Genomic DNA, 27,874 nt, shown 5'->3' with positions numbered 1-27,874 from the left:
ACACACACTCAGTCACGTAGACTAAACTGATACGTTTAAAACGTAACGCTCACATCAGGCGAAGGAAAAGAATCTTTCCATTACGTCGCTGACCACATCCCTTGGGATAACAATGTGGCACGTATTTACAAGCTGAAATAAACAACATTATTTTTTAAATTAATTCGCTGAATGCGAATTTCTCGATTCCAGTTATGTCGAGTGTAGATCTACTACCCAGAGTAACATACCAAAGTGTTCTCGGCCGGGAGTCGAACCCGGATGTCCTGCTAATTCCGAGCGATCGCCTTCATAGCTTCGGCTATTCGTCCACGCTCCTCTCACCGACCCGGGCTCGACATGTCACAGTCTCCATATTTTTATATAGTAGCCATCTAAATTCATAACCTAAAGCTCTCATCATTACCTGGATTCGCACAACAGGGAAAATGAGACAACGAGGAATCGAGGCAATCTTGTTATGGTTAACAGTGTATGAGCTTCAGACATGCACGTTTTGCAACCCTATGCAGGCACGCGGCACTAACAAGGATCACAAACAACGCGAATGAAACTGTTCAAAATGGTTCAAATAGCTCTGAACGCTATGGGACTTAACATCTGACGTCATCAGTCCCCTACAACATAGAACTACTTAAACGTAACTAAGCTAAGGACATCACACACATCCATGCTCGAGGCAGGATTCGAGCCTGCGACCGTAGCGCTCACGCGATTCCAGACTGTAGCGCCTAGAACCGCTCGGCCACTCAGGCCGGCAATGAAACTGTAATATAACCACATACGACAGTGACTCCCAACCAGACACGACATTTGACGTTACTGCAGTTAGTACACTGGTTGTGTTACTTCAGTTCCACCTTGACCGCCGGAGTATCCCTTCGATGTCCTCAGATGGCCGCAGACTGGTGGACGCTGCTGGTGTCCCTGGCTGTGGGCGCCGCCGTCGCGGTCGCCCTTTGGTGGCGCCGCTACTCCACGCACTTTGCCCGCCGCGGCCTGCCCTCCATCCCCCCGCTGCCCCTAGTGGGCAACATGCTGGACCTGGTGCTCAGGAGGAAGTCCATGGCCGACACACTCACCGAACTCTATCGCAAGTTCGAGCCGCATCCGTACGCTGGCGTCTACTTCACGATGCCATTTGTGATGGTCAGAGATCCCCATATCATCCGTGCCATCACTGTCAAGGACTTTGACCACTTTACCGACCACATGGAGTTCTTCAACGCTGACAAGTCGAACACACTGGCACAAAGGATGCTTACCGGTTTGAAAGGTAAGTTGTCTGTTTAAATTTTTATTTACCAGTCAGCGTTACTTCTTATGCTCACTGTGACAGCGTAATACTTTTCTGTCATCGTGCACGATTCAGTTTAACTCTAAGAACTGACCAGGTGCGAGTGGCAGTCGCGCATGAGGGTTCCTTAAAAGCTTAATTATGTATACAGGCAGTTCATCCATACTGGGAATCGAGAACCTCGACCACTTTTGCCCGTTATCGACACTGATACTGGCAAGATATCGTCCCAGGGAGTACAAGATTTTCGAAAAGTTTGAATTTAAATGATATAAATCCCAAATAAAGTCATGCAGGCGGCTGAAGACCATTATTGCAACAAATGAGTCTGATTGGGTCTCAATGGCAAATGTCAAATGTCAGGCCAGGAATGACAATGTTGCTTATATGTCGCGTTTCGGAATTTATCCGTCATCAGATGTCCAGGAGCAACATCTGATGATGGATAAATTCCGAAACGCGTCATATGAGCAATAAAGTCATTCCTTGTCTGATATTTGACATTTACTGTTCCGACCCAACCAGCCTGAACCCACAACTACTGACTGTTTTAATTTCAAGTTTCACATTGGATAACAAATGACAAATTTTTTTTCATGTGAAATAATTACATATTAACAATTTTCGGATTCTTTCCTTTACCTATACTGAGAAACCTAGTTTCTTTACAAGTTTCTTTATTCTAGGTCAACGGTAAGTACCCTATAGGCTTTGGTGAATGGATTTGCTAGTATGAAAATATGTGACATAGAAGGTCATACCTTTTGATTGCATTGACTTATAAGCTTCAAAGTTTTTCACCGTCAAGAGACCGTAGACGTCAGTATGTGACGTATTTCTGCTTAATATGTCCATCCATTCGTGAGAAAAAGGGTTTTTAATAGTCGGACAGGTGGACAGACAGATAGATAGGCCGACAACAAAGTGACCCTACAACGATTCCGTTTTCGTCGATTCAGGTACTAAACCCTAAGAATGACCTATCTGGGCTCCTCCGTTTACTGCGAAGAATGAAGATTTGCTTACGGTTATGTCAATGGGGTAATGATACTCGGGTGCGACATGAAAGAAAATAATCTACCAGGTGGACATAATTAAACTTTCCATATTTAACACGTTATAACACGGAAACTGATAACCGTTCGAGTACCAAACTCGGCAGCATTAATGTCAGGGAAATGGGGAGGAGAAATAATTCAATTCCATTGAAACACTTTTAATTTGCTGCTATGGTACACAATGCCATTACATTCCGGTACCATTACTACTACAAAAGGAGGTCAATATGGCAGAGCAGAACAATGCATGCGCGTAGGTATGCTGGTCACCTCTCTTGGCATGATGCGCTTCAGATCAGCACACGTGTGAACGTTCCCTTGGTAAACCCTGTCCTTCAGGTACCCCCACAACCAGAAATCACAGGGAGTGAGACCAGGTGATCCTGCCGACCGAGCATTTGGAAACGATCGGCTTGTAATTAGATCGTTTCCAAATGTGTTTCGGAGAAGCAGGTGAACTTCACGAGCGATGTGCGTTGGGGCCCCATCTTGCATGAAAACTGTTGAGTTCAATGCGTCTGTCTCCTGTAGTGCTTGTATGACCTGCTGGCGAGGCATATCGCAGTAACGCTGGCCAGCCGCTCTGCACGTCTTTGATCCTTGAGCGCCAAACTGTTTTTTAGAACGGGCCAATGGTGAACGTAGCCGTGAAGCCACACCACTCTGTGACACGTTCACCATACAGAGGAACTTCATGCACAGTGACTGGAGGTGAAGATCTCCACACTCGGCAATTCTGTGTGTTCACCTCACCAGTCAGAGAAAAATGAGCTGCGTCTGTCCATAGGACGGTCCAGGGCCAGGTCTCGTCAACTTCAATCCTTGCGAGAAAGTTGGGAAGGAAGTCAACACGTGGTGCGTACTGTGGTGGAAGCTGCTGTACGATAGGGATCTTGTGTGGATACCATTCGAGAATGGTTCGAAGCACGTTCCGTACAGTGGACCACGGGATGTTCACCTCTCGTGACAAAACACGCGCACTGCCTGACGACTGCCAATTGCGCGCAGCATTGTCTGCCATAGCAACAGCGATTTCATCAACCACCGGTGCTGCAACCGGCCGTCGGCCTTTTCCTGGAGCGACCCACATTTCTCGAGTTGATTCAAACTTCTTCAATCCGCACAGCAAGTAGAGAAAGAGGATCCTTTCGTAATCCATTCAGCCGGCGACATTCTCGAAGTGCAGCTGCAGCGTTACCGTTGTTTTCACAATAGAACTTCACCAACAGTGCCCTGCTCCTTTTGTCCAAGCTCATCTTGACACGTAAACAAGTGCACTGCGACTGGTCAGGTGTGTGAGACTATCAATCACAGCACCTGGTGGCCGTAGTTGGAACTGGACGTTACGCTGTGACACATGAAAATCATGCACCCCATACTCTAGACATTAATGCTACCAAGTCTGGTACTCGTACGGTAACAAGTTTCCGTATTATAACGTGTTAAATAGGGAAAGTTTAATTATAACCACCCAGTACATAATTTCAGTGACAAGTAGTGCTTCGAGTTACAAAGAAATTACCTCGAGGTGAATTGACAGATGGATGTTCGATTAGGTCCAATCTGGCCTGTTTTATCGGTGAGACATGGTCCGTCATACTGTTTACGTGTCCCTAGGTCTTGATCACGTGAACCTGCGCAGCGTCGTACTTGCTGGATCAACATAAGTCGGATTCTTGCGGGGAAAACACATTTTCTCGGAGATAAATGTTCTTTCTAAAAGGCTCCAAATAACATTCTTCCCCAAGAAAAATATTTAAATTTAAGTCGGTTGAATGGACGATAATAACTTTCTTCTCGGCATCTGTTTGATTTCATCACTTAACACACAGAACTGCGTATAGATGTAACGTATTACGTATTTATATTTCAGACGCGCCCGACAGCTTTGCGTGCTTAAGCGCTACTTCTGGAACTGGGAGAAATTTAGAATTTTATATGTAGTTCTTCACATTTTAAAGACTTCAGTTTTTCTTATAACTCCTGAAAATTAACCACTATTTTTGGCATTTTGGCTGTCATCACATGCTTGTATGTTTCAAAATACTTTCTGCCTCGACGCCCAGGACGGCGTTACGATGCTCTTAAATCTGATTTGCAGAGTGTCCATGTAGTTGTAGATGTTTAGCTTACACCATCACTGAAGCTAAACGCTCAGGTCCTTTCGTTTACACGGGTAACCTGTCAGCTTACATGCTACATCCGTAGGTGAATTCCAATGTTGTTTGGCTGTCAGGAAAAGCAGAATGGACCTCTCCAAGACGTACTGCCGAGCAAGGGCATACTAGCAAAGACCCGTCTCTTGTGTTGTTTCTGGACGGTAGGCTACCTGCTAAAACAGTTATTCGCCTTTTCCTTTCTATCGTCACCAACAGCGTGAACATGACACTATATTCTACATACATCATCTTCAAAAATCATGTAACTTCATTTAAGAAAGACTTCGTGGAGTGAAAGACATAATAATTACAGAGAAAAACAATCTTGCAGTTTAGCTGGATGAGCTTATCTCTTGGGAAATACCAAAAAAAGAAGAAAGGAAAAGAATCCCATACGACATCATTGTTTCTTCAGACACGATTCTCGAAAAAAAAAAAGTAATCGATTAGTACAACTCCATGGAAAGTAATGGCAAAATTAGCTTAACTCAAGCGCTTCAGCAATTCCACAGTACGGACTCATGTGACTTTTCTATGAAGACCGCACATCAGTCTCACAGTAACAGCGATATTCATAAAAACAGCTCTTGAAGGAAAGCAATCAGCGTCTTTTCCTGGAGAAGCTAACATTCTCTAAGAAAATCGTGCTGTATAAAGTCTAAAAAGGCCATGATAACCTACCTATAAAAGAAATTTTTTACACAACCAAAGAGTTTAAATGAAAACTGGAATTGTTCCTCCTTCATAGATACAATTATACTTTGCACGAACATAAGTATTTATCAGCTTTCCAATGATCATCACGTAGTGATTCAATAGGTTTGTAGCAGAACTGAAAAATTACAATGATAACGTCCAGAGTTTCAACTGTAAGGCTGCCTTATGGTATGCGCCTTTTATACTGTTCCTCAAAGTAGTTAAGAGCCATTCGGGTTGATGTTACTTATTTGTGAATACTGCTATTTTTAGTGTTCTATTCATTTTAAATTTCTATCCTTTTTCTGTGTCAGTGTTCTATGTATCGCGTAGTGACTTCATGAACTGTGTATTACGTGATCCCAAAAATCCAGAAACAAATTCATTAAACGTTGTGGTATGAGCACTCCTATAATTAAAATGCAAAACTACTGCAATTAGTATGTATTTTCCATATATTATTTATTGCATTACAATCTATAAAACAGGTAACTTACTGATTAACTATCTAACTTGTGCAGTAAGTTTTATTCATCTTAAAAATCATTGATGACACATCAAAACATTCCAGCAATTAAGAAGCGCTGTCGCTAATAATTTGCAATGCTTAGCGATACGTTCTACCCTAATTATAGTGTGCTTCAGTTACGAATGTTATCTTATGGTTTGAATGTTTCCTGAATCAGCCACTTGAACCTGGATTCCCATGTACTGGTCGCAAATATTTAGGAAAGTACGTCATAGTTTTCATCCTCGAAAGGTAAAAATTTATTGCCTGAAAAGTGACTGAAACATAGCTGTTAAAACAGTTCTTTGAACTGCATGTCAGTTACGCAAAACTTAGACTGCTCCCTCTCCTTAGGAAAGGAGTGGCACGGTATGCGGACCACACTCAGCCCGGCTTTCACTACAATGAAGATGAAGAACATGTTCACCTTGATGACAGAGATCGCTGACCAGGCAGCAGACTATCTGGCTGTGAAAGCTGCTGATTACGAGGGTGAGTATTTACTCCACACTGACAGTCCCTTGTTCATAGACTATAAGCTAAAACATATTCCTCGTGTTATACAATTTACTGTCTTACTTGTAGTTAACTAGCTAGTGGCGATGATGTCATTTTTTTTCTAGTCATCAGTCTTCTGACTGGTTTGATGCCGCCCACCACGAATTTCTCTCCTGTGCCAACTCTTCATCTCAGAGTAGCACTTGAAACCTACGTCCTCAATTTTTACACTCTAAAGCCCCATCTAGTACCGTGGAAGTCATTTCCTGATGTCTTAACAGATGTCCAGTCATCTTGTTCCTCCTTCTTGTCAGCGTTTTCCTCAGCGATTCTGCGGAGAACCTCTTCATTCCTTACCTTGTCAATCCACCTAATTTTCAACATTCCTGTTTAGTACCACATCGCAACTGCTTCGATTCTCTTCTGTTCCGCTTTTCCCACAGGACATGTTTCACTACCACACGATGCTGCTGTGCTCCAACCGTACTTCCTCAGAAATTTCTACCTGAAATTGATGCCTATGTTTGATACTGGTAGACTTCTCTCGGCCAGTAATGCCTTTTTTGCAAGCGATAGTCTAGTTTTTATATCCTTACTCCGTCCATCATGGGTTATTTTGCTTCCCAGATTGCAAAATTCCTTAACTTCCTCTACTTCATGATCACCAATTCTAATATTGAGTTTCTCGCTGTGCATTTCTTTTACTTTTCATTACTTTCGTCTTTCTTCGGTTTACATTAAATTCACATTCTGTACTCATTACACTGTTCATCCATTCAACGGATACAGTAATATTCTTCTTCAATTTCGCTGAAGATGGCAATTTCAACAGCCAATCTTATCGCTGATTTTCTTTCACCATGAGTTTTAATCCTACTCTTGAATCTGTCTTATTTCCGTCATTGCTTCTTTAAGGTGCAGATTGAACGGTAGGCGCGTAAGACTATATCGCTGTCTTACGCCTTTTTAATGCGAGCGCTTGGTTCTCTGTCTTGTGGTCTCATTGTTCCGCCTTGGTTCTTGTACATACCGTATATTATCCATCTTTCCTTATAGCTTATCCCTGTTTTCTCAGGATTCCGACCATCTTGGACCATTTTACATTGTCGAACGCTTTTTCCAGGTCGACAAATCCCATGAACATGTGTCGTTATTTTTCTTCAGTATGCTTCCATTATCGACCGCACCAAATGAGAACTGCCTCTCTGGCCCCTTTACCTTTGCTAAAGTCAATCTGATCGTCATCTGACACATCCTCAATTTTCTTTTCTATTCTTCTGTACATTATTCTTGTCAGCGTCTTGAACTCACGCGCTATTAAGCTAATTGTGCCATAGTTCTCGCACATATCGGTCTTGTCGTCTTCAGAAATGTGTGGCGGATGTTTCCCCGGATCGCCAGTATCATATATTCTACACATCGACGTGCGTAGTCGTTTTGTTGCCACTTCCCCCAATGATTTTAGAAATTGCGTTGGGATATCATCTGTCCCTTATGCCTTATTTGAATTTAAGTCCTTCAAAGCTCTTCTGAGTTCTGATTCTAATACAGGATCTCCCATCTCTTCCCTATCGACTCCTGTTTCTCCTTCTACCACAGAGGTCTTCAGTGTGCTCTTCCCACGTGTCCACTCTCTCCTCTGTATTTAACAGTAAAGTTCCAAATGGATTACTGGTGTTACCGCCCTTGCGTTTAACTTCGCCGAAGTTCGTTTTGACTTTTCTGTGTACTGCCTCAGTGTTTGTGACAACCGCGTCTACTTCGATTTCTTCATATTTCTCACGCAGCCATTTCGCTTTAACGTCCCTGCACTGCCTACTTCTTTCGTTCCTAAGTGACTTGTATTTCTGTACGTCCTTCTTTGGACAATCAGTTGAGGTATTGGTTCTGATAACCTTGGTTTCTTTGCAGCTACCTTCCTGTCAAAAAAGGTTTTCTTTCCAGCTCCTGCGGTTGCGTTTTTTATACATGCCCACTCCTCTTCAACAGAGGTGCCTACTGAGCTATTCATTGTCGCAGTTTCTACGGCTTTGGAGAACTTCAAGCGTATCTCTTCGTATCCCACTTATTTGTGCATTGCTGCTTCCTGACTAGTCGCTTGAACTTCGGCCTAACCTTTATCACTATAGTAGCTACAAAATTGTAATCTGAGTCCATATTTCCTCCTGGATTCAGTATCTGATTCGGGAAGCCCCGCCTGACCATGATGTAATCCAGCTGAAACTTTCCTGCATCTCCCGGCCTTTCCCAAGTACACTTTCTCCTCTTGTGATTCTTGAACACAGTATTCGCAATTGAAAGCTGAAATATATTGCAGAACTGAATTAGTCTTTCTCCTCCACCATTCTTAATACCAATCCTATATTCTGCCTTAATCCTGCCTTCTATGCCTTCCTCTACAACCACAACATTTTGTGGCATCGTAATGACACCAAACATAATGAGTATGCCAAATTAAAGTTTTTCTGCAAGTATCTGGAATGCACACACACCAGTTGTCAGTAGGAACATTACGTCTGTAGGAAAAAAAAAAATTTTGTTTGAATTTTCTAATGCTGTAAATTTTCTGAGGAGGCTTTTGTGCCTGGAGAGTCTTTATTTTATGCCACCTCCGATCTGGATCTTGTAATGTAGCCATGTTGTTACGCATATATAAATAGCATTGTCTGTAATGTGTGTCTTTCATGAACAAAATTCTGTATTCGGTTATTTGTCGTGGTAAATCCGAAAGTTCAGTCAGTCTTGCGGTGGATGCAACAAAGCGTCAACGACAACATGCTTCTAACGTTTTAGATGCTGTATCTCGAAACTACGCTGAAGTGACGTAAGTCATGAGACAGCGATTCGCAACCGTACAGAAGGCGGTAGTGTCGCGTACACAAGGCAGTACGTCGGCCAAGCTGCCTTTTGCACTCAAGGGATTAATGTGACGATGTTTCCGACGTGATTATGGTCGCACGACCGAAATAACAGACTCTGAATGCGGAGTGGTAGTGGAGCCAGACACAGTGGACATTCTATTTCGGAAATGTGAGGGAACTGAATATTCCGAGGCATACAATGTCAAGAGTGTGCCGAGAATACAAATTTCGTGCGTACATCTCACCACGACCGAGAATAGCGACTTCTGCGTAGAGTAGTCACTGCTGACAGGCAAGCGACAATGAATGACATAACCGCAGGAATCAGTGTGGGACGCACGGTGGACGTATCCGTAAGGACACTGTGGTGAAACATCCCGTTAACGGGCTGTGGCAGCAAACGACCGTCGCGAGTGGCTCTGCTAACAGAAACCGCACCGCCTGCAGCGCCTCTCATGGGCTCGTGACCACATCGGTTGGACGCTGGACGACCGGAAGACCGTGGCCTGGGCAGGCGAGTCTCGATTCCATTCGGTAAGAGCTGATGGTAAGGCTCGAGTGTGGAGCAGACACCACGGAGCCATGGGGACCCACCCAAGTTGTCAACAAGGCGCTGTGCAAGCTGGTGGTGGAAGGTAGGAGACGAGGTACTGGCGGAATTAAAGCTGTGAGGAGGGGGCGTGAGTCGTGCTTGGGTAGCTCAGTTGATAGAGCACTTGCCCGCCAAGGGCAAAGGTCCCGAGTTCGAGTCTCGGTCCGGCACACAGTTTTAATCTGCCAGGTAGTTTCATTTCGCCATGCTGCCTCTAAAGCCGCAGTCCATAATTGCGAAAGTACAGCCAGTGCAGGATTTTGTACGCGAACGTCCCATTAATGTTCGATGGAAATCATGTCGGGCTATCTGTGTGGACAAATCATTCACTCCAACTGTCCAGAATTTTCTTCAAGCCAGTCAAGAACAATTGTGCCCGGATGACATGGAGCATTGTCATGGGAACATGAAATCCTCGAATGGCTGCAAATTTTCTGCAAGTAGGAGAACATAAACGTTTCGGACCCAGTCCATTCTACGTAAACACAGCCCACACCTATCTGGAACCACCAGCAGCTTGCACAGCGCCTTGTTGACAACTTGGGTGGGTCCCCATGGCTCCGTGGTGTCTGCTCCACACTCGAGCCTTACCATCAGCTCTTACCGAATGGAATCGAGACTCGCCTGCCCAGGCCACGGTCTTCCGGTCGTCCAGCGTCCAACCGATGTGGTCACGAGCCCATGAGAGGCGCTGCAGGCGGTGCGGTTTCTGTTAGCAGAGCCACTCGCGACGGTCGTCTGCTGCCACAGCCCGTTAACGGGATATTTGACCACACTGTCCTTACGGATACGTCCACCGTGCGTCCCACACTGATTCCTGCGGTTATTTCAGACGCTCTCCTGCGAATCTTGCAGAACTAGCACTCCTGGAAGAAAGGATATGGCGGAGACATGGCTTAGCCACAGCCTGGGGGATGTTTCCAGAATGAGATTTTCACTCTGCAGCGGAGTGTGCGCTGATGTGAAACTTCCTGGCAGATTAAAACTGTGTGCCGGACCGATAATCCATGCAACATCAAAGAACATCACCGCCCAGAGAAGTATATTGTATGTGCAAATCTTGACAGACCAAGTGACACTGCATACTTTTGTATGAAATGTAATCCACCTTTACGTCTGAATTTTTGTTTCGTAAGATAACACACTTTGAAGTTATCGTAGTCTAGTAACCCACATATGTTTTTCATCTAATGCAGAACATTTTTGAAAAAAAAAAAAACGTATACCTCTATAAAGCTTAAAAAAGAGACAATTTAACACGATAACACTGCATTTGGCGTCTTCATTTTTTCTCAACAATAACGGTGGACTGCTACACTCGTGTGTGTGTATGTACACGCACCACTGAAAATTACGCGCACGTTGCAGGCGGCCGCTCGCACTAAATATGAGAGGGATTAAAGGACTCCCTTACTTGCTTCTACGAGAGTGGCATTAAAGCGATTACATGTCGTTAGGGGAAGTGCGAAAGTTGATTTTCTCCTTATTTTTATGATTAAAATTCTCTTCCTGATGGTGATATTTTATATACAAACCAACATTCTAAGTGAAACAGTACAATAGCATAACGAACTTTTGCGGTCGGTGTGAAAACAAACGTTTTTACCAACCGTAATCTACCAGTAATCTGGTTTTGAATTCTGCATGAATCACTGTTTTTGTTCAAAATTAATTTTACCATAACTTCTTTGATTCGTCGAGAGGACGTTATATAATACTATCCAGTTTTCTGCGACGGTTTTGCAATTTACTTGTCGTTTGCGTCTATCCATTGTCAGTCAACAAGTCACCATGCAGTGATCTGGATAATTTGCTCACAAAATGATTTGCTGCTTCTTAGAAGAAAGGTATTTCTTCATCTTACGTGAAAACGATGAGCAGTATTTTGAGACGGAAGTACAGAAATGAAACTTCAAATTTATACACGTTCCTAAATTTGCGAATGCAAGCTTTAAGGTTTGTTTTTGATTACAATAATATGAACAGCCCAGATAATGAAATGAGTACATCGAAACATCGTGTTTAAAGTAACGGAAACTCTTCATCGCGTAGACTAATACTTTCCGTTCACTGTTGCCTCACTTAGTGGCTACGTTCTTTCGGTGCAGAGCTAAGAAAGAGAGAAACCAACCTATGAAGGAGACTCCAACGGCGAAATGTTGGTTAAAGTTATAAAGGAAGGTGACACTTCGTAATAGCCCAGTAAAGTTCGACAGGCAGAGGTCTACTATAAATCGAAAATCGCATATTATAATTTCCGTAAATGTAGCAGAACACTGGATTTAATTGCACAACGTCCTCTCCAAGAATAAAGGGAAATGAAGGAGGTATGTGGCCGTCAATTTCCACAGAACAAGAAGTTGATCAGTATTGTGTATTTTCTTTAAGCTTCTTCTGGTCACGAGGATTTGCTGACTTTGGAGATGAAGGACTTTTTCACCCGTGTTACCAATGACGTCATTGCGACTACGGCATTCGGTGTGAAGGTGGATTCCCTGTCAGAACCGGACAACACCTTCTACCGCATGGGCCGTGACGTCACCAACATCGGAGCGCTCGTCGCCGGCGGCTTCATGACATCCCCGAAGCTCATGCAGGTGAGTGCGTCACATTGAACTGTGTTACCTGATCGTTGTGTGCTACCTCCATTCTCGAAACGTGTCCTAATTTCCATGTCTATCTCAGCTGCTGGGCATATCATTCTTCGACCGGAAGGCGATGGAGTTCTTCAAATCCATGGTGTACGAGACTATTCGTACGCGAGAGAAGCACGGAATTGTTCGCCCCGATGTGATCCATCTACTGATGCAGGCAAGCCGTGGAGAGCTGGTTTCCGAGGAATGCAAGAAAGACGGGACCACCGGCTCCCAAGAGAGATGTAAATACAGTTCAAAGATCTTTGCCGCTCTTATCCAGAAGCCAGTGTACAAATTCTCACCGTAGTTTAATTATACACTACTGGCCATTGCCCGCATCTCGTGGTCGTGCGGTAGTGTTCTCGCTTCCCACGCCCGGGTTCCCGGGTTCGATTCCCGGCGGGGTCAGGGATTTTCTCTGCCTCGTGATGGCTGGGTGTTGTGTGCTGTCCTTAGGTTAGTTAGGTTTAAGTAGTTCTAAGTTCTAGGGGACTGATGACCATAGATGTTAAGTCCCATAGTGCTCAGAGACATTTGAACCATTTTGAACCACTGGCCATTAAAATTGCTTCACCAAGAAGAATTGCACATGATAAACGGGTATTCATGGGACAAATATATTATACTAGAACTGACATGTGATTACACTTTCGGGCAATTTGGGTACATAGATCCTGAGAAATCAGTACCCAGAACAACCACCTCTGGCCGTAATAACGGCCTTCATACGCATGGGCATTGAGTCAAACAGAGCTTGGATGGCGTGTACAGGTACAGCTGCCCATGCAGCTTCAACACGATACCACAGTTCATCAAGAGTAGTGACTGGCGTATTGTGACGAGCCAGTTACTCGGCAACCATTGACCAGACGTTTTCAGTTGGTGAGAGATCCGGAGAGTATGCTGGCCAGGGCAACAGTCGAACATTTTCTGTATCCAGAAAGGCCCGTACAGGAACTGCAACATGCGGTCGTGCATTATCCTGCTGAAATACAGAGTTTCGGAGGGATCGAATGAAGGGTAGAGCCACGGACAACTGAAATGTAACGTCACTGTTCAAAGTGCCGTCAATGCGAACAAGAGGTGACAGAGACGTGTAACCAATGGGACCTCAAACCATCACGCCGGGTGATACGCTAGTATGGCGATGACGAATACACGGTTCCAATGTGCGTTCACTGCGATGTCGCCAAACACGGATGCGACCATCATGATGCTGTAAAAAGAACCTGGATTCATCCGAAAAAATGACGTTTTGCCGTTCGTGCACCCAAGATCGTCGTTGAGTACACCATCGCAGGCGCTCCTGTCTGCGATGCAGCGTGAAGGGTAACCGCAGCCATGGTCTCCGAGCTGATAGTTCATGCTGCTGCAAATGTCGTGGAACTGTTCGTACAGATGGTTGTTGTCTTGAAAACGTCCACATCAGCTGACTCAGGGATCGAGACGTGGCTGCACGATCCGTTACAGCCATGCGGATAAGATGCCTGTCATCTCGACTGCTAGTGATACGAGGCCGTTGGGATCCAGCACGGCGTTCTGTATTAACCTCCTGAACCCACCGATTCCATATTCTGCTAACAGTCATTGGATCTCGACCAACGCGAGCACCAATGTAGCTATACGATAAACCGCAATCGCTTTAGGCTACAATCCGACCTTTATCAAAGTCGGAAACGTGATGGTACGCATTTTCCTCCTTACACGAGGCATCACAGCAACGTTTCACCAGGCAACGCCGGTCAACTGCTGTTTGTGTATGAGAAATCGGTTGGAAACTTTCCTGATGTCAGCACGTTGTAGGTGTCGCCACCGGCTCCAACCTTGTGTGAATGCTCTGAAAAGCTAATCATTTGCATGTCACAGCATCTTCTTCCTGTCGGTTAAATTTCGCGTCTGTAGCACGTCATCTTCGTGGTGTAGCAATTTTAATGGCCAGTAGTGTATTATTTTCCCGTCTTCTTATTAGTAACCATTTTCATGAGGTACCCCCTTTCACCAAGCACGCTAATGGGCGTGGAAGACGTTACATTGATTAGGAGCTACCTACACTACCACTCATGACCGTGTGTCACATCGAAGGAAAATATAATTAATGGAAAGAACTTGATAGTCGTAAAATTGTGTAACGTAAACACAGATCGCAATGCACAAATTCAGTGAGTAGTAGCATCGCCGGCCGTTAACGGAGATGTTGGCGACAATGCGATAAGACAATCCATGTCACAGTTTTACACCGCACTCCTCAGGTACACTTGAGCCAGCAACATGGGTGAATAGTTCTGGCCCGAGTCAAGACTGACAGTGGAACAAACGACTTATAAATTCTGGATATTAAACGCCCTTAAGGAATTCTTTCTGTTCACCTTTGAGCTTCATAAATGCACCTGCATGTGTGGAGGCGTGCATTATAATGCTGCACGGCACTGGTGGGCAGCAGCAAGCAGTGGGGTTCAGAGTCTCTACGAACCACCTCTGTGACCGTAAGAAACACCAGACTCTGTTAACTGCTATGAACGATGCTCGTCCAGTTGGACGTACAATCAACGGATTGCTGCGGCTTCCAACTTACGTTACTGCGGCCACCTTTGTCTATATACACGTTAAGTGTCCTGGCTGCAGTGCCTTTACGAAGCTCTATGCGATCTCTCGATGAAGGGGCCTCATACCTGTTGACCCTTCGAACGGCCTTCAGACGCAGGAATGTCATTCTCCATCTCCGTCTGTTTGGGCCTTACTAGCAGTGTGGACGGTCACCATTTTGGTCCCGTTATTGTCGGTGGAGTGAAAAGTATCTGCGGTACAATTCTTTTTAGAAAGAGGCTTCGATGAACGTAGCGATTTTCGTGTTTATCAGTGTACCACGTCTCTACATTCAAAGGAGGAGTGATCTATAATTGTGTTTATGTTTTCTGTCCATTCCAAATAAATGCTTTAAATGTGTTCCGTTGATGACATATCTAAGACATTAAAACGAATCTATTTTCTGAAATTGTTTAGTCATGACATATGTCATACAAAAAAAGAACATATTTAGTCTACATCGCTTTCATTCATATCTCGCAGACATTTTACGTCCATATGCAGAGTGTAAACGGTAGAGGCTGCCAAAATTATACACACGGTATATCTCAGTGGGCTAGACAAAAAAGGTCTAATACAGTAACGTTGTATTGTGTTCTCTATTTTTGTATTCGTAAAAGACAGATATTTGTAGAAGTGATAGCACACGCATTTCTGTTTACGGTGTCAACTGACAGTGCACGACCTTGTTTGTGTGTTACCGCCATCGATGGGTAGGCCAGAGGAAGGTAACGGACGATCCGCAGAAGCGCAAAGTTCGTTGTGATTAAATATAATGAACTGTGCCCTCTTGTTACAACATTAACATAACGAAAATTGAATTCAGATTATTTTCTTTTTGCGTAAAAGTACCGTCCTCACTGAGGATGACACGGCGGTCGGATGGTCCCGGTAGGCCACTCGTGGCCTGAAACGGAGTGCTATATTACAATGGTACCGTAACGAAAATCAAACTCACATTACTTTGTTTCCTCTTACACCCATACTACAATAAATGTTCAAAATGCCCAAAATTCGCTTCGATGCATGCTTCATTATGTGGAACCCAGTTTCGTCGCACTCGTTCACACACATCCACATTTGCCTTTCTTGTATTAGCAGCATCGAAAAACTTTTGCGTAAGTTCTTCCACATTACCTGCTGAGCGCAAACAAGTTCCTTCATATTGCCTCAAAAGTAAAAATCCAGCGGATTTAAATCAGGAAGGCGTGCTTGCGATCGACGTGGCTCAAAACGTTCTGTTTATCGTCCTGGAAAGCGTCTATTAAAAAATGTTCGTAGCACCATGTTGGAGGAACCAGGTATTATTAGCAACGCTAACGGAACATCTTCTAATCAGACTGGTAGCAATGTTTCCTTTAGAGAGGTTCGGTAACTGTTACCAGTCAACTGGTATAAGGGCCAATAATGTAATCATCCAAACACCCTCCCACACATTTACGGAAAAGGAGCGCTGAAAATTTGTTGCTACTACTTGGCGCGGAATGTGTACACTCTACGTGTGCATGTTATGGAAGTCAGTTATTCCGTCGCGACTGGAAATACGTTTCATCTGTGACGAGTATTTTGCTTACAAAATCATGCTGCGGACTTTGTAACAAAAACCACTCTTACAGTTCTCGTCCTGGAGGGAAGTATTGCTCTTCCAACGTTAGTACGCGTTGAATGTGGTGAGGCCGCAGACGCCTGCTTCTCTCTCAAAGTGTGACGAACGACAGTGCGCGACACCCCCACCCGGCGGGTGGTGCTTTGAGTATTCTAAGTAAGAGTTTCGTGAATGCGGACCAGAATTTGTTCCTCAGCTTCCAGTGCACAATCTTGATGTTGTGGGCCTCTGCCTTCGGCGTGGGGCAGGAAAGAGACAGCATTTCTGAACCTATGCAAATTAAATACGTACTCGTAAGTCGTATTCTGTCATGATTTATTTAATAATAAAACGGAAACACATCAGAACAAACAATATGTTTCGCATACAGAATTAAATGTAAAAAGTTAAAGATAGCTACCATATTTTATTACCCATGAACAGCAAAATAATGGAGTAGAAGTAGAGAACTATGATATAATTCTTTGATGAACAGGAACAAATGTCGTTCGCGCAGAAAGTCTTCGTTGTGGGAAGCGTTTTCGAAAAATTCGTACAGCTGCTCTATCAACACCTTTTGCCTTCCCGTAAATTAAATGAATATCGCGTAGTTCAGCGATAGTAGAGTCCCCTCCCATTCTAAGGTTTAACAAAGCTGCAGTAACGTCTGCGCAGGTAACCGAAGACAGTCGCCGACTGGCGTACCACAATGACTCAATCACGCAGGCCATAGTCAGTACGCACAGCGGTAGATAACACGAACCGACTGCTTACATAAATGCACCGGTGTTGGGGGACGGGGTGGGGCAGGCACCCCATATTGTTTCCATCTTGTTTAATGAATTCTCCCAGTCTACTGTGCATAATGTTTACACAGGTCGCGTCTAACCCGCGCACACTGCCCAGTGTCTACTGGTACAAAAACATTGTCCCGCGGTAAAATGCTTCTTTTTTTCTGAGACAGCCAAAGGAAATGGACAAACGTGTTACTGGACGTTTTAAATCAATAGTTACTTGCATTTTACTAATAGGATTTTTTTGGCAGCTTATTCCGTTTGTAACACGCCCGGGTGTACGAATGGGTGGAGATGGGGGGTGGGGGACCCTTTAAATTGACTTCTCGTTTCGTGACCGTGCGTCCTGTCCACACCACGTACCTGGTAATTCCGCGACGGTCGTACTGTTCTGCTCCACACTGCTGCTGTCTTGCCTGAAATTATCTGTCGAAATATGCGAGCGGGTTTAGGGGAGCCACTCAACGACGTTAAAAGCACAACACTGTCCTACGTCTGGTATGAACATCTATATTCTCAGACGATATGGAAACCACAGGTTGCAATGTTTACACTCTAAATCGTAAATTTTTATCCCAATTAACAATCTTGATGATTAACAGTCCAAAATATAATTCAGACGAGCGTATGCGTAACCGACACGACGCGGGTGATTGTTGATGATGCGGAAGCCCAATGATCGAACGACAGTTCTTACGCTCGTCACACATACAGATACCTGGTAATAGTCCTCCTTGTCACTAGTAATGATATAACACTGGTCGTATAGTTAATTTTTCACTTCTCAGTTCTCACTCGTACGAGCGTGCGCGTAACCGTCGCGGCGCGGCTGATTGTTGATAATGCGGAAACGCGATGATTGAACGCACGTTCTCACGCTCGCTACAAATCACTGGCACTTGACTGCACTCTTTTATGGTAACTAATTTTTATTGATTCACATCAGTTCATTCTGGGAGACCGAACACGGCGCGGATGATCGATGCTATGCGACACGCAACGAGAGGAAACACAAATACGTTATTAACGCCACTGCTCATTTTCAATTACTTTTTGACGCACTTTCCTCTGAACCATTTCCATATGTCATCACTTTACTGTAATAGCACTTGTACCAACACTTCAACCTGAACACTAACAATGCTTCTTGCATGCAGAGCTACACACTACACAACATAACAGTTTCGTGTCCCGTTCTCGACTCTCTACAGACACGGCTGCTCGCAAAGATACTCCACAACTAAGCCAGCGATATAACAATACGCTTACACGTTTACACCCCATACAAACGACTAAAGCTTTGCGAAAGTTGTAAACAATTTTTATAAAACAAAAATAGTATTAGAGGAACCATATAATATTTTCAAATGAAACTATATGATTCCACCCACCTCTTCAAGTCTCAGACATCTATGATGCTTATAAGCAGGCTGAAACCAGAAATGAAAATTTACACCGAGGACAGAATTCGAACCTGCGTCTGCTGCTCTACTCACTAGGCAGATGTGCTAACCACTACGCCATTCTGGCACAGTGGCTTTGGACAACTGCACGGGCTAACCTAGCACGCCTCTGTCCTCAGTCCAAAGTCTCATTCATGCCTCAGGCTCTTCCGTCTCGTTCATGGCTGAGGTGCGTTTGCAATACAGTTGGAGAGACTCTGCAGTGCAATGCAGTGCTGTTCCAGTTTAAGGGGATACGAAGCAGGCTGAGGGGCGAATGGGAATTTAGTATGAGGAGGGAGGCGTGCTACAGCAGTCCGTGCAGCGCACCTGCCTTGTGAGCGGAAGAACCAGGTTCGAATCCTGGGCTTTGTGCAAATTTTCATTCGTCGCTTCAATCTGCAACATTTTTATGTTTTACGACTGTGTTAGTAGATAAGGAGTACGTATTATACTGAGGACTGAACCCTCCACTATTGCACGCAGACGTTACAGATTACTGCTACGGCCTGATTCCCATAATGCTTGAACATCCGCTCAGCGAATTCTGGAACGTATTCGTGGACACCATTGGCTCGCGTTTTCTTGTAAGAACCAGGCGAAGTGAAAACGCCAGTAAAGTAACGTGACTGAAGTTTGTAAGAAGCAGACTCCTTCGGACCTGATAAATTTTTTCCTTGGTTCCATAAATCATGTCAGGCAGATACAGATATTCGTCCTCGTTGCTTCTGCAGAGTAACTAGTACGAGAAGTTTAGCTGCATTACCGCAGAGATGTATCACACAAGCCAGGAGGGAAGCGATATTTTCATAGAGGCTTTAATTAAACTCCCATTACATCGAGGAATTGTAGTGGGGACCAAGAAGGTTGCGAAACACAAAGTACCACGACACACTTTTGCTCGCTGATCCCTGCTGAATTTCGTTTGGGTTCACTTACAAGTAGGCTTACATGTGCCGGCCACCAACATCAGCACAGACACGGTACCTCTGCAACACGTTCCGGCACACACGATCGCCAGTCCTTGGTCCTCCATCATACTCCGCAGCGCGCCAGTTGATCTTCCTCGGATGCCAGAGAGCTGTCGTTAATCCAGGATTTCATGCGACCCCACAGGTTGTGATCTCGAACATCTCGAGCCACATGTGAGAAATGAGATGCCGTGCCATCGTACTGAAACCACGTGTTTTGACGCCAATGCAGAGGCACATTTTCCAAGAGCCTATGCAGTACGCCGTACAGCAGTCGCAAGTACGAGGCACCCCTGAGATGTGGTGGAAGAAGGTATGGCTCCCTGTCCAAATCTTCAAACCGTATCGTTCCTGAAATCCCTGGTTGCGTGCAGCTTACGCTTTTCCATCAACCCACAGAAGAAAGTTGTGGGAGCCGAGAAGATATTGACCGGTGAACTTGGTTTCATCTTTGAAAAGGATCCGCCGTGGGAAATCGGAACCGTCCACACCATGGTGCAAGAACCATCTGCAGAAGAGACTTCATGACGCAAAATCTCTTGTCTGCATTGCCTGTACTTCTGACAGAGAGGGTGGGGGGGGGGGGGGGAGGGTGGTACTGACGCAGCTGTTGCTCATGCAGAACACTCCAGACTATTTGGTGAACCACATTAGACCACCCGCTATGTTTCTGGTACTCGTCGTTGCATTCTCTTCCACTGCACGCAGTACAGACTCTTCAAATTCGGTGTCTGCTGCCTCAGTCGAGGAGAACAGTCGGCTCTGCTGATGATGACTGTATTCCCTCCGAAAAACGCTGGTACACTGTAGCAAATACGGAGTGGCGCTAGGGAAGACGCTGCACATACAACTGACGAGCAGCAGTCCCACTGCGCCGAGATTCTCCGTGCAGTATCATCATGACAACGTATTCCGCAAGCGTCATAGGCAACAGCAACATTTTAAAAATGAAATGCACCCACAGCGTGCATTTTGTGCAGCAGTGAATGACTTCCATCGTACAGTAGAGTGGTACAGGAAACACAGACCACAGGCACAAAAGCAAGGACAAATCTCTCTGGACCTGTTCAGTAGTACAGTATGAACAAAGACCACAAGAATAGTAGCAGGTACTAACCTCTTTAGGGCAGATCACACACTCAGGTGTATGAACTTCAAAATTTTGAAATGGTTGACTGTATTTTTGTTATTCCAATACGTCTTACGCATTTCCACACTACACCATTCTCAAAGGAAAATACCTAATGTTCTTACATAGAGTAGAAAAGCGTTAGTATTGGAACAGTAAAATTTTGGTCAATACACCTCAATGTGTTCAAATGCATCCAATGGCTCTTTTATCTCACAATGATTTTATGCAAATTATAGCTCAACTTAGCTTAGTTTTAATTTACATCCGCTTTTACTTCTTACTTACTTTTATAACGGTTGTTACAGCGTTCTGTTTCGTGCGTCTACCCTGGTATTCCTGCTGCGTACAACAGTTTTATTCTGACTAAGCTTTTTCTGTTAAGATCTTGTTTTGACTGTTAAAGGCGAGGCCAGACATGGTTACCGATATCGGAGGTTGCAATTTCATTCTTGCATCCCTCAGCTGTCGTCGTCTTAGTGCTCAATTTTTTGATATTGTTTTGCACCCTATCAGTACCCAAGATTTCGTTGCCTTTTTCTTTTTTTTTTCTTTTTTACTGTCATACTTTCTGTCATTTTGACTTTTAGGCATTTGCTGAGAAAACTGATTTTTTTGGAGTACTGTATTCAGTGACACAAAAAGGTAACACTCTCGTGTATCTAAAACAGTTTACTTCATTTCGTTTCAACAACTCAGTCATTGCATTAATCCTATTGTAGTCGAACTACAGGGATTCCATACACGACACATAGGCCTAATTTCTTCACTCGCTGTCCCTAGTCCAACTTCATGGCTCGTTTTGCCTTGTCGCATGTTTTTATTACGTCTGGTACTGTGTGGGCGCCGAGTACTACCTTATACTTGCCCGCCCGGTTAGCCGAACGGTCCAACGCACGGCTTTCCGGAGTGGGAAGGAGCGCCTGGTCCCCGGCACGAATCCGCCCGGCGACCTTGTGTCGAGGTCCGGTGAGCCGGCCAGTCTGTGGATGGTTTTTAGGCCATCTGCCTCGGCGAATGCGGGCTGGTTCCCCTTATTCCGCCTCAGCTACACTATGTTGGCGGTTGCTGCGCAAACAAGTTCTCCACGCACGCGCACACCACCCTTACTCTACCACGCAAACATAGGGGTTACACTCGTCTGGTGTGAGACGTTCTCTGGGGGTCCACCGGGGGCCGAACCGCACAATAGCCCTGGGTTCGGTGTGGGGCGGCGGAAGGGTGAAGTGGACTGCGGTAGTCGTCGAGGGGTTGTGGACCACTGCGGCTGCGGCGGGGACGGAGCCTCTCGGTTGTTTATAGGTTCCCGGTTAACATACAACATACAACTGTCTTATACGTGTACATCGCTATTCCGTTTGCGTTTATCATTTTAATCCTAACCAAGCGTCTTACACTAACATGTTTTTGCTCTTTAAAACGATCTATACATGAGTACCGATCCTAACAGTTCGCATCATTCTCGCGCCATGCCTCACCTCTTGTTGTGTTATTGTCCAATTGTAGACATATTTTAAGAAATCGTCGGGACCTATTGTTTTAGTTGTATTTTTTTCTTATAGCTCTTTAATCTGATGTATTCTATCGCGCTGGCCTATAGTCTTTTTGCGATTTCTCATATTTGTACGTCACTATACACTGAAGAGGCAAAGAAACGGGTACACGTGCGCCATACAGTGTAGGGCCCCAGCCAGGTCGCAGAAGTGCCGCAACACGACGTGGCATGGACTAGACTAATGCGTGAAGTAGTGCTGGAGGGAGCTGACATCGTGAATCCTGCAGGCCTGTCCGTAAATCCGTAACAGTACGAGTGGAAGGAGATCTCTTCTGAACAGCACGTTGTGAGGCAACACAAATATGCTCAATAAGGTTCATGTCTGGGGAGTCTGGTGGCCAGCGGACGTGTTTAAACTCAGAAGTGCGTTCCTGGAGCCATTCTGCAGCAACTCTAGACGTGTGGGGTGTCGCATTCTCCTGCCGGAATTTTCCAAATCCCTCGGAACGCACAATGGACGTGAATGGATGCAGGTAATCAGATAGAACGCTTACGTACGAGTCATCTGCAAGAGTCGTAACTAGAGGTATCAGGGGTCTCATATCACTCCAACTGCACACACCCCACACCATTACAGAGCCTCCTCCACCTTGAACAGTCCGCTGCTGACATGCAGGGTCCATGGATTCATGAGGTGGTCTTCATACCCGTACACGTCCATCTGCTCGATACAATTTGAAACGAGACTCTTCCGACCAGGCAACGTAATCCGAGTCATCAATAGTACAATGTCGCAAAGCTTTGTGTCATGCAGTACTCAAGGGTACACGAGTGGACCTTCGGCTCCGAAAGTCCACATCGATGTTGTTTCGTAGAATGATTCACACCCTGACACTTGCTGATGGCCCACCATTGAAATCTGCAGCAGTTTGCGGAAGGGTTGCTCTTCTGTCACGTTGAACGATTCTCTTCAGCCGTCGTTGGTCCCGTTCTTGCAGGATCTTTTTCCAGCCGCAGCGATGTCGGAGATATTATCTTTTATCAGATTCCTGACATTCATGGCACACCCATGAAATGGTTGTACGGGAAAAGCCCACTTCATCGCGACCTCGGAGATGTTGTGTCCCATCGCTCGTGCGCCGGCTATAACACTACTTACAAACTCATTTAAATCTTGATAACGTTCCATTGTAACATCAGTAACCGATCTAACAACTGGACTATGATGCCGACTGCAGGTATTTTCGTTGAGAGATCTTACCTTTGTCTCCCATGCATATGTATACGATGTGGTGTTTTTTAGTGCGTGTACCAACAAAGACCAAAGATCACTAGATTGGATTGCCCAATACGGTGCCACAGCCAGAAGCCACTTAAAAATTTAGCAGTCTGGGGAAATGGTTATCGGCAGTGGCCCGCCAGAAGGGAGCTTGGTCCCACATCCACTTCAGAGCAGGATTACATGCTTGGGCATTGTTTTTATGCATGACAGTTGATGGACGGCACTCCTTACTTATCTCTTACAAAGCATATCTATGGATGTCCATAGCAACCTGCTGCAATCTTTGAATGTGGTCTAGCAAGTGGCTTAAGTCAACGTCTATCTGGTTCAGGATACCGATGCTGATGACAACATCATACACTTTGGTTACTTCATCAGTGTGGGGATGATCATCAAAGTGGAATAAGTTACTCACTCTCCCTACCACATAGGATGGTCTCAGAATGGTCAGTGTGCGGGTTAGAGCAGCTGCTCTACATGCCATCATCATGATGGAGATGTAGACTCGCCATAAGTGCAGCTTCTCGGGAACTCTGATTGAAGAACTGACCCCCCACCTCTCACGAACCACGACTCGCAGTGGCGCATATTTCCCCAACACTGTCTCACCTTAAGGAGTTTTTTGTGGACTTCAGTTTTGTCGAAGCTGACCTGCCAAGTGAGCGGCTGGAGACGGTACACGATGTTTACTGCAGGATGATGTGAGGCCATCCCCAAAATCCAACCAAAAGCCGTGTACCCTGAGTTACCAGTCGGTGGCCTGGCGTTCAGTGCACAGTGCTTTTCTCGATTCAGTGACAGAGAGGCCTAGTATTTCGTGATCAACGACAAATATATGAATCGCCAGATTTCATTCCATACTATGACAGATTTTCCATTGTGTCCCCTGGCCACCTACCTATATGGATGGTCTGGAATGTGAGTCTGACGTGGTGGGTGGAGGTTGATGGATCTGATGTTCGCACCGACCGTAACATCAGTGACTACGACGTCCCTTCTTCTACATCTACATCTACATCTACATCCATACTCCGCAAGCCACCTGACGGTGTGTGGCGGAGGGTACCTTGAGTACCTCTATCGGTTCTCCCTTCTATTCCAGTCTCGTATTGTTCGTGGAAAGAAAGATTGTCGGTATGCCTCTGTGTGGGCTCTAATATCTCTGATTTTGTCCCTATGGTCTCTTCGCGAGATATACGTAGGAGGGAGCAATATACTGCTTGACTCTTCGGTGAAGGTATGTTCTCGAAACTTCAACAGAAGCCCATTCCAAACTACTGAGCGTCCGTCCTGCAGAGTCTTCCACTGGAGTTTATCTATCATCTCCGTAACACTTACCCCAGATATGCATTTTATCCATGTACTAAGATGAATGTAGTGATTTGGATAAAGGGTTTGACTACACGGTATCTTCACTGGGATGGTGACAAACACTTGATCGATTCTTGCGCCTTCTTATTGGAAGGATTCACTCGTCTGTAACACCACCTGCGCTACCTCCGATGCTCTGCTAATAGCTGCATAGTGTCTTCTTGGGTCCCCCACACAGTTGACATGTGCCAGGTATGAGAAGTCTACTTTACATGCACGTACATTTTGGGAAACGGACCGGAACAAGTGACAGAACCATCTGGACCCCTCCATTGTGAAGACGTACCCGGCCTCAGTGGCGGGTTGGAGGAGTCTACGGCCGTGTTGCCCGATGGCAGCGGCGGGTGTCGTGTCTGAGGGTGCGCACAGGAAGAGTGTGGGTTCCCTGCGCAGGGGGGCCCAGTGCGAGGTGGCCTCATCCAGCGCCCAAAATATCCCCCGTGGCGGACGGCTGGCGGCGAGCCGGAATGGACTTTCCTTACTTGCTTTTGGCGTCACGGTTGACGACCCTCTGATGAGAGAATCGAGGCGCACGGTCTGCAATCTATCTCAATTGTTTTTCAGAAAATAATCGTTAAAAGTTGTTTTTCACGGTACATATAACTTTATATGTCAGCTTCACGGAGAAATGCTCACAAATTGGATAATATTCTTAATTAAAGTGATATTCACACCTAAGTACGACACTGCGCAAAATTCGGGAAGCTTGCAATGAAAAATAGAGGGAGCTAGGATTTTGCGTTTGGTACATATTACACCATATGTTGCTGTAACTGAAATGTAGCTGATATTTAATTTTTCTTTAGACGTCGCAGAAGCTCTGTATTTGTGTCCAGTCTCGAGAAAACGCAATTTATATAGCACGTTCACTTCCGCAGCACGCGTGCGAGGATGAAATATTCATAACATCCCTTATATCTTCGAAACCGTTCGAGTTATTGAGACGAGATTTTGGTGACTGATGGCACACAACGACGAGAAGAGTATTTTGTCGCTTATTTAACATACGGAACATTCTTATCTACGTCGCTATAGCCGAAGCTACAGACATTGTTTAATTTTTTTTCAATTCAGTACTGTAATTTCTTAAAAGTCATTCATAGATAGTGAAAAGTGAATTTGCTAATACGAAAATAAACGCAGTTCCTTCTCGCATGTTGAAGCAAACGGACACAATGAAGTTTTCCGCAAGGTGTCGAACTCTCTGGTCGCCTATTGCTTGGTTAGGAAAACACTCCGTTTCAATATTATTTCGCAATAGCAAGGTTAGTTTGTGCAGTTTATGTTGCGTTTCGGCAAAAAAGCAAAATTTAACGTGGCTGATGATACGTATCTGAACAAAAAAGTTTAAGAACTCAGATGAAAACAACCAACCAATTGTACGAGGTGCATTCATGTTCTAGGGCGTCCGATTTTTTTTCTAATTAACTACTCACCCGAAATCGATGAAACTGGCGTCACTTCTCGACGTAATTGCCCTGCAGACGTACACATTTTTCACAACGCTGACGCCACGATTCCATGGCAGCGGCGAAGGCTTCTTTAGGAGTCTGTTTTGACCACTGGAAAATCGCTGAGGCAATAGCAGCACGGCTGGTGAATGTGCGGCCACGGAGAGTGTCTTTCATTGTTGGAAAAAGCCAAAAGTCACTAGGAGCCAGGTCAGGTGAGTAGGGAGCATGAGGAATCACTTCAAAGTTGTTATCACGAAGAAACTGTTGCGTAACGTTAGCTCGATGTGCGGGTGCGTTGTCTCGGTGAAACAGCACACGCGCAGCCCTTCGTGGACGTTTTTGTTGCAGTGCAGCAAGGAATTTGTTCTTCAAAACATTTTCGTAGGATGCACCTGTTACCGTAGTGCCCTTCGGAACGCAATGGGTAAAGATTACGCCCTCGCTGTCCCAGAACATAGACACCATCATTTTTTCAGCACTGGCGGTTACCCGAAATTTTTTTGGTGGCGGTGAATCTGTGTGCTTCCATGGAGTTGACTGGCGCTTTGTTTCTGGATTGAAAAATGGCATCCATGTCTCATCCATTGTCACAACCGACGAAAAGAAAGTCCCATTCGTGCTGTCATTGCACGTCAACATTGCTTGGCAACATGCCACACGGGCAGCCGTGTGGTCGTCTGTCAGCATTCGTGGCACCCACCTGGATGACACTTTTTGCATTTTCAGGTCATCATGCAGGACTGTGTGCACAGAACCCACAGAATTGCCAACTCTGGAGGCGATCTGTTCAACAGTCATTCGGCGATCCCCCAAAACAATTCTCTCCACTTTCTCGATCGTGTCGTCAGACCGGCTTGTGCGAACCCGAGGTTGTTTCGGTTTGTTGTCACACGATGTTCTGCCTTCATTAAACTGTCGCACCCACGAACGCACTTTTGGCACATCCATAACTCCATCACCACAGGTCTCCTTCAACTGTCAATGAATTTCAGTTGGTTTCACACCACGCAAATTCAGAAAACGAATGATTGCACGCTGTTCAAGTAAGGAAACGTCGCCATTCTAAGTATTTAAAACAGTTCTCATTCTCGCCACTGGCGGTAAAATTCCATCTGCCGTACAGTGCTGCCATCTCTGGGACGTATTGACAATGAACGTGGCCTCATTTTAAAACAATGCGCATGTTTCTATCTCTTTCCAGTCCGGAGAAAAAAAATCGGAGGCCTTAGAACTTAAATGCACCTCGTATTACAGCTTCAGGGAAATCTTGCAACCCAGTGTATCTTTAAGAATGAACAGCTCGGAATTAAACTCACCAAACGATTTTCTTTCTGCACTTCACTTATATTTCACATATGAAAAAGCACAGCAAATAGTGTACCATCTATCCATTCCTGTCTCTGTGCGGAGTGAGGGAGAGAGTTTTCTTACCACACAAGTGAGACGGACTTTGACGAATAACT

General features: G+C 45.1%; 1 protein-coding gene across 1 annotated transcript in view; it reads left to right on the top strand.

Annotated features, from left to right (window-relative positions):
- Positions 1-27,874, top strand: part of LOC124777931 (cytochrome P450 9e2-like) — a 102,344-nt gene that overhangs the window by 43,504 nt on the left and 30,966 nt on the right. The window contains exons 6-9 of the mRNA XM_047253481.1: positions 895-1,276; positions 6,073-6,210; positions 12,058-12,266; positions 12,355-12,547. Coding sequence (XP_047109437.1) covers positions 895-1,276; positions 6,073-6,210; positions 12,058-12,266; positions 12,355-12,547 — 922 coding nt within the window. The remainder of the gene's footprint in view (positions 1-894; positions 1,277-6,072; positions 6,211-12,057; positions 12,267-12,354; positions 12,548-27,874) is intronic.

Source organism: Schistocerca piceifrons, chromosome 2, assembly GCF_021461385.2.
Source record: "Schistocerca piceifrons isolate TAMUIC-IGC-003096 chromosome 2, iqSchPice1.1, whole genome shotgun sequence".
Lineage (NCBI taxonomy): Eukaryota > Metazoa > Arthropoda > Insecta > Orthoptera > Acrididae > Schistocerca > Schistocerca piceifrons.
The sequence above is the reverse complement of the archived record's forward strand: the minus strand, read 5'-3'. Positions and strand labels throughout refer to the sequence as shown.